The sequence below is a fragment of the Mauremys mutica genome, chromosome 6 (assembly GCF_020497125.1).
Source record: "Mauremys mutica isolate MM-2020 ecotype Southern chromosome 6, ASM2049712v1, whole genome shotgun sequence".
Taxonomy (NCBI): domain Eukaryota; kingdom Metazoa; phylum Chordata; order Testudines; family Geoemydidae; genus Mauremys; species Mauremys mutica.
This window is the reverse complement of record NC_059077.1, coordinates 88,979,392-88,991,623: the sequence shown is the minus strand read 5'-3', so window position 1 is coordinate 88,991,623 and position 12,232 is coordinate 88,979,392. Positions and strand designations below refer to the sequence as shown.

The window sequence follows — 12,232 nt, the reverse complement described above, 5'->3', positions numbered from 1 at the left end:
TTACACCAGCTAAGGATCTGGCTTAAGATATGTTCTAACAATTGGGCCTATAATTTTGCCTGCTTGGGAACTAACTATAAAAAGTAAGTCAAGTTGTTTTTAATAGTGAATGTTATTAAACAGGTGCAAAAAAAACCCAGAGAAATTAAAATTAGTCCAAATAAAAGGTCTAGCTGCCGTAGCTCAAGGACAGTAAGGTTGAATTTAATAAATAAAAAAATCATGGAAACAAAGTTACCTATGCCAAGTTCGGCCTTACGCAAGTGAGTTAAATTGGTTAATTCAAATAATAAGATGAACTATGCTGCCCGTTTTTCAACCCACTCCTCTTTGCGGGGCTTGTTACAAGAAGACTTTAAAAAACTCTCATCTTATGTTCCTCTATCCCAAACCAGGAGGAACAGACCAGACAAAATGATTTTCTTTCTGAGAAGGACACGAGGTCTTGCTCTTGTTTAAGGAACTTTGTTCTTCACCAGGCTGCAAGTCCTGAAAGTCATCATATCATCATGATATCCTATGCTCAGCCCATCAGTAAGGATACATAACTGTGGTATTTTCTGCCCAACCATTCTTCCTCCTATCCTCCCTCTCAGCTTTTCGCTGAATCCTAATATCAATTGCACTGCATTTGTCAGCACAGCAAGATGAGATGGGCCATCCAACCCTGCTTTGTCTGAGAAGGTGGCCAACCAAATGACATTCCTGACTGGAATGTGAGCCAGGGTCCAGAGCAACAGGTGTTGTGGCCAACGAGCCAGACTAAAGCATCCATTCATGACTGACCAACGTTCCAAGATCATGGACAAAAGCCTTATTTAAACCCCTCTCCCAACCATCTTTTCTATCCCCTTTCTTTTTCACCTTGTGTCTGTCTGTTAAAACTGGAAAAGTAAATACCCTTCATAAATCATGATTGACTCTGACTCCAACCCTTTCCTTTTCATCAAAGAAAGGCTGTTAGTAAAATAAAAAACTAATATTTTGCCTCCAAAAGAAGAAAGACTTTAATAGGTTGTAATTACATTCATTTTGCATAATTACTCAATTTCAGTCTCAAAGTTCTTGTTTTGCTTTCTTGTTCTTTCTTGCATTTTAATCAATAACTTTTTAACTTTAGAATAAGTGCTTTTGGGTGTTTGCCAAAAAACTGAGTGACGCGGCCTCCAGAAAATGAATTGTAACACTGAAACAATGTTGGACAGTGAGAAGATTTACAACACCTTAAACTCTTTTGGCTCTTGAAATCAATAAAACAGGTATCAACAATGGCTGAGGTAGTGAGGAACTTCTTTAGTCAATGTAGCCTCTGAGATAGTACTGCCCCCCTATTCTCTCTCTCTCTCTCTCTCTCTCTCTCTCTCTCACACACACACACACACTTACTTCCTCCACCTTTCTGCCCTAATCTAGCTGGTTTATAGGTTTGGCTTCTCTCATAACTGGGAACTGATCATGCGCTATTGAAGTCAATGTGAATTTTACCATCTACTTCTCTGGGCAGAAAACCAAACCCCTGCAGAGGAGGAGGATACCTTAAACAATTTATATCACCTCATTAAAAAATGGATCAAAGTTGGATACTATTTCTCCAAAGATTCAGAAGTTGGAAGCTTCAGTAGAACAAAGGGAACACTTAAGATATCAAATTATGCTGTATTTAAATATTAAATAAATGTTATTGAAAACATTAGTACCAGACAATGTTATGTTGCTTCTGAGATTGAAAGCCCTGGAAAAAAATCCAGTGTCTGCAGTCTGTAACCAATAGGCTTAAAAAAATACTAAAAATAATCTTTTTACCTCAATGCTCAAATTATTTGAAAACTGTTGGATGAAAAATTTAATCCTGAGTTAGCCAAAGGACTTTTAATTTGTCTCAGTTCAAACTATTTTGAGAGAGATGGGCATACAGAGCAGGGACATCTTCAGAACCCTACACCTTATTTTCAATATTCTCAAAAGTTGCATTTTTTAAAAAAATAATCAAAAGGGAAAAAATGGCTTAATAATTTCCCAAATTTAAGACCCAGTTCTGTAAGACTGTTTCAATTTTCAAGTGAAGAATTTGTAAAACCTTTCTGCTCAACATGCAAGTTTTTTATGTAGCAAAACATGATACTTAGATATCTCCCTCTTTTTATGATGGAGTACAAATTTGTGTTCCCACAGCTTACTTCTGAAATCTTAACTGTAAAACTAGCACTTGGAGGAAAGACTGTGGTTTTGAAAATCACTATAAATTCTTATCTTCTTGATTTCTGAATTGAAGCAAATCAACAGAGCATTTATTAGACTTCAAACTATGTCTCTGATTGAAATATATTTACTGTGGAATTTGTCCTATGTAATGTTTATGTGGGGCTGTGAATAGGTTTTTGATTGGCCTAATGTACTTCCCTTGGTGATTTCCTTTTTGGTTAATGTTCTATAGATTGTCTTGTAATTCAAGACCACTCTCAGATGCCCATACTTTTAAAAATAATAAAAAGCTAAAAAAAATAATTAAAAGTTAGCTTGTGTAAGTAAACTCACACTAACAACCAATAGAACAGAAATACATTTCAGTTATCCTCGAGTCTCCTCTCTTCAGTTTATACCACTTTCTGTTTCCCCCTCCCCCAAAACTCACAAAATATACAAAGAACAAAATGCATACTTATTCCAGATGTGAATTTCGACTAGCATGAGGCTACCAGTCTCTGAATTGGGAAGTCTGTTTTGAGTAAGATAGGATAGTTTAAATGTAACTACTGTCAGGGAGAAAAAAGAAAAGCAGCAGTGTTTAGTAGAGAAATTTTTTTCTTACTGGTCGAAACAAACAAGCCTCGTCATCCAGTTCACATTTGGCTCCTATACACTGTGCAATGCAGGTCCTGTGAATAAAACTGTTTCCACCATTAACCTATTTAGGCTATCATTCTTATGTGTATTTCAAATATAATTAAATATATTTGCTAGACAGCACTACTGCATTTTCCTATACATTCTATAAAGCCAGAAAATGTAATATGATTTAAGTTTGTTTCTAAACCAAAACAAGCATGTTCTCTTTCTTATTTTAAATAGCTTGACAATAATATTGTGATTCTATAAAAAAAAGCACACTAGTCTCATTAAAAAATTGCTTTAGAAGGTTCAAAGCTTTGCTGGCTTAAATTTAAGGTTGCTATTTCTTTGTATATCAAGGAGTGTTACAGGGGAACACCCTCTGCCCCCCCCCCATACGAAAACCTACAACTTCTGAAGCATGGAAATAAACATTTAAGGGTGGGTAGAGAAATATTAAATGTTGCAAACTCTTGCGATTTTATCATAAATCTTGTGATTTTGGGGATATCTCCAGAAGCTGCAATCCAGAAATTGCATGAGAATCTCAGCTTTCATTTATTTAAAAACATTTCTACCCCTCATGGTTATGGAAAAAAGCTGTTCATGAAGTGAGTGAATCCTAAAGTCTCAGAAAACAGAAGGGGGGGGCAACATTGATGATTAAAAAATAACCTCATGATTTTTGAGCACCTGAGGTAGGCAGTACTAAAATATTCAAAATCACTCACAGTCGTACATACAATTCCACTGTACTATTGTAAAATCAAATCACCTTAACTCCACCTCCATATACCTCTCTCGTCTCAGCCTAAAACATCAGACATACATTGCCACCCAGCTTAGCCATCCTACGTTATCATAAAGACTACAAACTCTGGCAAACTACAAACCACAACATATGACCCACACACAACCACACTCCACCTATAAGTTCACTCTCCCATAATTAGCCAGAGACGACATCATCTTTATGTTCTTATGTGGCCTCATCATCATAGTACCTAAGCCCATCACAAATATTCACGAATGTATCTTGCTTGTTACTATCCATATAAAGACCAGAGATTTGAGCCTCCCCACCCACCTACACCGCATGGTTTAGAGACTGAAATAGGTCACATCTTATTTTCCATGTACATTTCAGAAGCAGTACACCTTTTCCCCACCCCACCATCACAGCCATATCCAAAAAGTCAACCTGCTACATCCACTTTCCCTATAATGGCTGGAAATCCCACTATTCACCCATTGAATAAGAGTCAACAAGTCTGTCCCCTTGTGGACACAGTCTACATGTTCACCTACATCCAATCCACTCAATAAATACAGGCCACACACCTGATCATCACAGCAATATAGCACATTACCTAATTACCACACTAGAGAGAAGAGAGTCAACATGTGTACAGTATGTATTACATTTTGATTCACCATTAGAACTAGCCAAAACTTGGGATTTCTGGTTCACAAGAAATTTTGATATTTCAAAATTTGCCATGAACTGGAAATTCAGAAAACCTTTTGTTTCAGAAACACCAACACGCGGCATTCCTGAAAATATTTATGCTCCTTAGGAGCCCATCTCAGGACTTCCAGGCTCCCTGCTACACATCTGGGGGCCAATCCCCAGGTTCCTGAAAGTTTTGGCATGGCGGGGCTGCCCTGCAGCCACAGACCCTGGAAGTCTGGGCTCCACAGAAGCCCTCCAGGAGATCTGGCAGGAAACCAGGCAAGTTTCCAAATGAAACCTACCTGATGGACAGGGTTCCATTGGAACCCTGCCTGTGGTACAATGAAAATTCATTGAATCCAAAGAGTTTCATGAAACTTTATGGGTTTGACAAATCTGCATCTTCTCTGATGAGCTCTATTCATGGTCAGCATACAAAAATATGGTTAGTATTATGTCTTTGCTCTCTACACAGCATTAAGAATATGATGAAGCCATATGGACACAACTGGACTCCGAGTAACTGTATTTGCTACCTGCCTCTCCCCCCACCCACCCCAGTCAGCGAGTGAGTCTCTCTCTCTCTCTCTCCCCGCCTCTCTCTCTCTCTCTCTCTCTATATATATATATATAAAAATTTAGCTACTCTGTTAGATACCTGCTGCTTCTGCAATTGAAGATATGGAGGCCCAGTAGAGGGCTCCCAAAGGGATGCTATTCAATTCCTATATACTACAGTTAATAGAAGCATATCCCTGCTAGATGGATAGTGGGAAGCCAAGAGGGACAGAGTTACAGTTATTTTTTGGAATAGGTGAGCTAAATGTTTTATATGTACACTTACCCAAGAGTTTTAAGGACCAAGAAAGTATCTGAACATTTTTCTACCTTCCCTTGTAAGTAAGCAGCTAAATATTTATACTTAATACCCTTATTAACAGTACTATTATATAGCACTTGTCATCAATAAATCTCAAAGTGCTTTTCAATGGAAGTATCATTGCCATTTTACATATGGAGAAACTGAGGCACAGACCAGTGAAGTGACTTGCCCAACATCACCCAGAAGTTTATTGGCAGAGGTGGGAATAGAATCCCAATTCTGCTAAGTCCCAATGCAGTGCTCTATCCACTAGGCTACACTGCCTCATTGGTTAAGATTTATTTATTTTTTAACTCTAACATTCCTTGGTACACATATGTAGCAGAGCAACATTAATCAAGATTGAGGAAGCAAGTTTTTTATTTAACTTCCCTGTTTACAAAAAACAAAAACAGCAGCGACAAAAAACTTACTAGGCCAATAGAGCTTAGTAGCTCCACAGTGTCTTCTCTCCTGCCATTCCAAAATGCAATCTGGGCATGACTACAAGTCCCTGTTGCCCCAAGCTCACACTGTCCAGCAAAGCTCATGAGCACCACAGGATCTCTGGCTCCCTATGGCTTCCATTTTCTGGCACAGCTTTGGAGCTCTGCAGAATACCTGTGTTTATGGCTCCTCTGCTTCAGCTCCTACATTGCATATGGCAACGTATCTTCAGCATTCCCATGATCCCTCCACTTCTGCACAGACTTTATAAAGCATCTGTTGTGCCACGCAGACTTCACATTGGTATACTGTACATGCTTTAATTAAAGCTGAAAGGTCTATATTGGTAAATAATTTCCAACATTTAAGTTCAGTTAGCCTATTCTTTACATGGTAGTGGTATGTGACTGTGTTTAAAGTTTGAAGATTTGCAGTCAAGCTGTTTTTAGCTAGAGGGACGACCCTCTCCCCAAAAGTGGACTCAGAATAAAATGTCAAGTTTTTAAATCATTCATAACTTAACAATGGTAGGATTGGTAGACTTCCAAGGTTCTAAACAAATGGTCTAGTAATCACAAAATTACTTGCCCTGTGCAATGTTAGAAGTCAACAACTTTGCACCTGTGGTATAATGGAACTCTCTACAGGAAACGTAAAGCTCCTCTGTGCAGGAGACGGTTCTTCCTCAGGGGCTGGCCCAAGACTGTGGAATGGACTCCCAGAGGAACTAAGGACCATCACAAATCTCACCCTCTTCCGCTCCAAATGTAGGATACACCTCTTCAATGTTGCCTTCTCTAGCATAAACATATAGCAACGTGTGTGTGTGTGTATATATATTATATTCCAAAACACTCCACTGTGTGCCCACGCCGCCACTGAGGGAAAGGATAAAAGAACAAACACATGACAGAAGTTGTCCTGATGCTTAATGCACTACTGGAAAGCACTCGAATAAGATGGTGAGCATGGTATAAAACCCAGATAGAACAGAATAAATGGACGTGATGATAGGACTTATGTTGGAAATCAGGGCTCCGTTATAACTACAGATCTTCTGCTACAGAGTGCCTCCATATTGACAGTCATTTTTAATCATCTGTAGCTCAAAGACAGGGTAACCAATTTTCCTTTACACTTTGAAGAAAAAAATAGTGTGCCATTCTGCAATGAAGCCATTGCTACAAATAAAGCCTACAGCTAATAGACAAACCATGCAAGTCTGTAAAGACCAGAACAGAACCCTGGTTCTTAAGCACCAGAAAAAACAGTCTGCTACTCCTTGAGCTAAGAGAAAGCCTTCTACCTTGGTTAAGTAGAGGAGGAACCTTAATATTTGCTCTAAGCTGCAACCATCCACCAGAGGGCAAAGTACTCCCACACAATAATCATTACAACAAATATTAATAAGTTTGCTGAATTACAACTTTTTGCCTAAACATAGCCTTTGCACAATTTTGGAAGAAAATTTAGTCACACAGAAAGTTTGAAGGGTTAGAAGTCATTTTTGAGCTACAGAGACACTAAGAAACAAGTCAAGATTTCAAGTCAGCATGTCTTTTAAAATAACCTATTTGTAAAGAGAAGACACATCATGACCAATTTTATTCAACCTTCACAGAAAAGTCCTCCTTATCTTTTAAAGTAAATGTGACAACTTTCAGCCCAAATCAAAGTCATAGGGGGCTAAAATAAGGCACATAAGAGAAGTGTTTGCAATCTTAATCTCTCTCTTAATACAGTAACTGCTCAAGCAGCAAATGATAAAACTGCCATATGGCTCTAAAAAGAATCTCCCCTCACACCTGGTCTGACAGTGCTTAGGGTGCTGTGTGAATGTGCAGGAGGCGAGGACAGGGAGATGTGCAAGCCATCTAAAGAGCTACAGTTGTGGATGTATTCCCCTCTTTTGCCAAGGATGGTACTGCCCCCAATGCTATTCAGTGTCCAAAAGCCATAATTGAGCCCTTAATAAACTGGAGCCTGATCCTGTACTCACATGAGTAGTCCTCACCGAAGTCAAACACTTGCATGATTAAGGAACTGCCTTTGGAGAGTAAAGGCTGGGAGGATCAGGCCTCAATTCTGTCCAAGTATCACATGTAAATACAAGCCTTTATTAGATCAGCATGGCAGCACCGGAACAAATCTGTGAATTGGATCAGCAGCAGAGAAACCAAAGCAGCATAAAAGGCTTTGGGATTTGTTATGGACTTCAAAGGCTGTTTAAAAACCTAGACTTGATAAAAACAATGTCTTCATTGTATTTTTCAAGTTTTCAGTTGGGTCACACGATCCTTTTCCAATTCAAATATCTGTTAACTTTAAATGCTGGTAGAAAATAAATTCTAGTGTATTTAATGGATGATGACTGTCAGTGCTTATAAAAGCTAAGTAAGTGTATCTGAGGCATTAAAATGGACATAACCAGTCAGATAGGTGATATCCAATCTTCCAAACAATGGACCTCTAAATCCCACTCCATACCATCTTACTATCCTTACCTATGGTCAGTTTTGGGGAGAGAGAGGGATTGACAAATGCTACATTGTCTGACTGTTTAGTAACATGGACAAGTATCTACTAATAATTAGGATGAGATCAGACTGATTTACACTATTGACCCAAACAGGATTTTAATCTGCTGTACCACCTAATCTCACACTCCCTTTCAGCACTTTTTGGGCCCAGTCTTCCAAAGTGCCAATGGGAGTTAAAGGGTGCTCAACACATTGCAGGATAGTCCCAGGGTTCATTTGTTTTGCTAACTGACAGCACTCATTTTCCTTTCATAGCCATTACACTTTTGAAGTATTTTTTTTACTGTGCTCTCGCTAGCCCCAGATCCCTTCCCCCTATTTTTTTTTCTTATTGAAAGCCTAATGTACTAGCAAATAAGTATATAAAATACACCACACATTGGACCAAGTGACCAAAGTTCTCTTTACATTTTGACAGAGCATGTGCACAGATGCACTCTTTACCTGTGCTTTGTGTGCTTGCCCCTTTTGAATCCTAAAATAGCATGACACATTTGCAGACAACAATAAGAAGTGACTGGAGGGCTGATCCTTGCCATTCACAGTGTATGGAAAAAGGGATGTATTTTCTTGGATTTTATTTATGAGACTAATTGAACACCACTGCTAACAGTGGTTGGACATGGCTTTGATACATTGCCTTGCAGCATTACAACCAGACTAACACAGGGAACCAGTGTGTGAGAAGTTTTAAGTGTTAACATAAACACAGAGTCAAATTAATGCATCTAGGGAATGGTTTGCCCCCCCCTCCCCTTCAATTTCGTTGCTTTTACCCTCTTGTCTAGGGAGGAATCAAGAGCTTATCCTTCAAGGATGTTAAACAAAGACCTATTCTATCTATGTCTGGTTAACGTTAAAAATCCCATAGCACGCACTTAAAATACAAAATAAAAATAAAACAGTAGGGGGAACAGCCCTGACATTCCAGCCAATACTTTTCCTCCATAAAATTAATTGATATCAAAAGGTCCTATGTGCATTTCACAAGCACATAATGGCAGCTATGTTTTCACTAAAGCCACAGTAAGAACCTGTATCTACTAATCCATTACTTCCTAGGACATTGTGAGATCATACCATTTACCCCACTATTATCAGCGGGGTTTGGTGCTGTACAAACAAATGGAGACACAGCGCCTGTCCAGCTGCAGCGTGTCTCTCCAAACATTGCTACTGCGCTCATCACCACAGTATTGTTATTCATTACTTGTACTGCAGGAGTAACAAGGGACCCCCAACGACAGGAGGTACACAGAATAAAGGAACAGCCCTGCCGCAAAAGCTGACAAAATGCAGTGTCTTCACCAGATGCTAAGCCATGTTCTCCTCCATTCAGTCACTGTTACAGCACCTGAAGCCGCGAATGGTGCATGGAGTAACTGACTCAAGAAGGGGCTCAGTGCACTGCGGACAAGGCAACTACTGACTACGCAGGAAGAAACTTCTGTCCTGCAACTGAACATGAAAATCAGGTGGCCGCAGTCATTACAGCCCCATTACATCGAATCTCGGCCTCGGCGTGAGTCTAGAGACACAGCCACTCTGCAACAAGTTGTGCTGCCTGCCGCGGGGGGAGAGGGATTCCCACGTTCAGAGCAGCCGCCCACGCTGCGCTCGGCGCAGCAGCCGCGCAAACGAAGACGGGCTGCGCCGAGCTGCCCAGAGCGCGCACGCGCCCCCAGGGGAGAGTTCCTCAGTCCCCCGCCATCCCTCCCTCCCTCGTGCAAAGCGAGCCCTGCCCCTGGAGGGGCGAGCCCCGGGGCAAGCGGGGCCCTGCTCGCCGGGCAGGGAGCTCGCTCCCACGGCGGGGGAAGGATAGGAAACAGTTTTCAACAGCAAGCCGGGCGCCCCCCCCCTCCCCGAGCTGCCCTGTCAGGAGCAACCCCCCGCCCGCGACAGCCACCAACCCACCCACGCATCCTCGCAGCCGCGCGTGCTCAATACTTCACCGTCTGTCACAGTCACGTCTGCATCCTCCTCGCCCGGCTGCACCGCCAGCTGGAGCGCGCCCTGGTTGGGGCTGGCAAGCTGCAGCCCCCCCCGCAGCTGCTCCTCGCTCACCAACAGCAGCTTCACGCTGTACTGCAGGAGCTGGTGCTGCTGAGGAGCAGCCATGATCCCTGCCGCCGCCCAGCCTCTGAGCTCAGGCGGCTGCTGCTGCTGCTGCTTCCCCGGCCCAGCGCAGCGCGCAAGGGAGCTGAGGAAAAGGGAGAGACGGCGGGTAGGTTTCACTGATAAGCAAGTCCCACATTTGAGACACCTCCCGGCTCTTTCTGGCATTGGCAACGCAGCATTCTCCCCTCCCTCCCTGCCTCTACAAAGCCGGCTCAGCCACTAGCAGTTTCCCAACCGCTCGGGGTGAGCCCTGTTTGGCGACATCTCGGCGCTTGCAGCAGAACAGTGACATCTCCTGGCCACCGGCGTGGCTACACCTGCGGACCGGAGGGCAGCCATGGCTTCCCGCAGGACTCTCCAGGCAGCCGTGCACAAGCCTGGCTCACGTGAGCACCCCCTCGGTGGAGACGCCTTGTGAGGCCTGCTTCAGTGCATCTCCCCCTCCTGAGGAAGGATTTTGTGGTGAAACATTTAAAACCCGCTTTCCCCTCGAAAGCACCCACGTTCCGAATGCAGCAGTTTGCCCAAAAGCTGGGTGATGTGTGAGGCACTCAGAGCTGGGTGTCAATGAAGGTCACAGTTCACATTCTAAATGTGGAAATTTGAAAATAGCAAAACATCTGGGAGTAAGGTTCCCTGACCCCAGCTTTTCACATTCTGGGGAGATAAAGGGGGAGAGGGGGCTGGTTTAAATTGGCGGGGTCCAAACTAGTCCCTATTTTTAAAATTGTATTCTGGACTTCATTTTTGTGTGTTTCAGAATGGTTGTGAAGTTAGCCAAGACACTCAAAAATTCTCTCTCCTGGCAGTGTAAAACTGTAGGGCTTCAGCATGTAGCTTGTTTGCCCTCTGTCCGCTGAGAACTGGGAAAGAAAAAGAAAAGAACCTGTGTTATTTGGAATGTAGTAAAACACACTGACGCTCCAATCCTGTAAACTCCGAGGATGGAATCCACAAAGGGATTTAGGGTGCATCTACACTGCAAAAAGAGACCCGTGACAGCCAGTCTCAGAGCCAGGGTCAGCTGACTAGGGCTAGCCGTTTAGACAGCAGGGCTTGGGTTGGAGCCCAGGCCCCGAGACCCACTCCCACTTGCTGGGTTTCATAGCCCCAGGTTCCAATTGGGCCCAAACATCTCCATTGCTATTTTTAGCCCTGTAGTGTGAACAGGAGTCTGTTGATCCAGTCCCTGAGACTTGCTGCTGCAGGTCTTTTTTGCAGTGTAGGCATATCCTCAAGCACTGCAATGCTGAGCAAAGAAATGCCTAGAAAATCACATGTACAACACTGCTATCCCTGTGGGTGTCCTAACTACTGACTAGAGTCATTCTCTCTCTCTGCCCCAATGACCATGTAAGTATTTATCCACAGTGGAACAGTCATTGGGCTACAGAGTGAGAATGACTTTGTAATCCAGTAGTTAGGACAGGAGGTGGGAGACATCGAGTGCAGGCCCCCTGCTCTAATCACTATTTCATTATTGATCCACAATGGAACAGTTTAAATAGGAGATGCTGTGGGAGCCCCACATCAGAATATCCCATAAAACAGTGGTTAGAGCACTCTATTGAGAGATGAGAGAGATCCCTGTTCAAATCCTTTTCCCTCTTCTGTCAGAGAGAGAGAGGAATTGACGCTGGGTCTTCCACACCCCCGGTGAGTGCTCTAACCACTGGACTAAAAATTAGACAAAAGTTAAGTGCCACTTCCTCCTCCTTCTCTGGCTGGATTTTTAATGGGACCGAAACCAGTAGGTCTGCTCAGAGGCTGCCCACTGGATCAAGACCCCCCACATGACTTAGGTTGCAGAACACACGTCTTCCCCCAGTTTGTGAAGTGTTCTGGGGCTTAGGCGAGAGAGAGGCATCCAGATATCTAGAGTGTGGCTACAGTGCACATACACCCCAGTATCTAAAACGTAGGCACCTAGTGAGTTTAGGTGCCTACAGGGTTAAGCAGCAGCCAACTGGGAGTTTCATAGAT

At 42.7% G+C, this 12,232-nt stretch overlaps 1 protein-coding gene across 4 annotated transcripts in view; it reads right to left on the bottom strand.

Annotated features, from left to right (window-relative positions):
* The window catches only part of LOC123373178 (histone-arginine methyltransferase CARM1-like), a 135,905-nt gene extending 125,346 nt beyond the window's left edge, over positions 1-10,559 (bottom strand). Inside the window, exon 1 of one of the 4 annotated variants that reach the window (XM_045022021.1) lies at positions 10,084-10,559. In XM_045022021.1, coding sequence (XP_044877956.1) covers positions 10,084-10,414 — 331 coding nt within the window. In that variant the 5' untranslated portion in view covers positions 10,415-10,559. Of the gene's footprint in view, positions 1-9,485; positions 9,668-10,083 lie in introns of those variants that run through there. The other 3 variants (XM_045022020.1, XM_045022022.1, XM_045022023.1) reach the window with 3 other exon arrangements.
* Between the last annotated feature and the right edge of the window lie 1,673 nt (positions 10,560-12,232).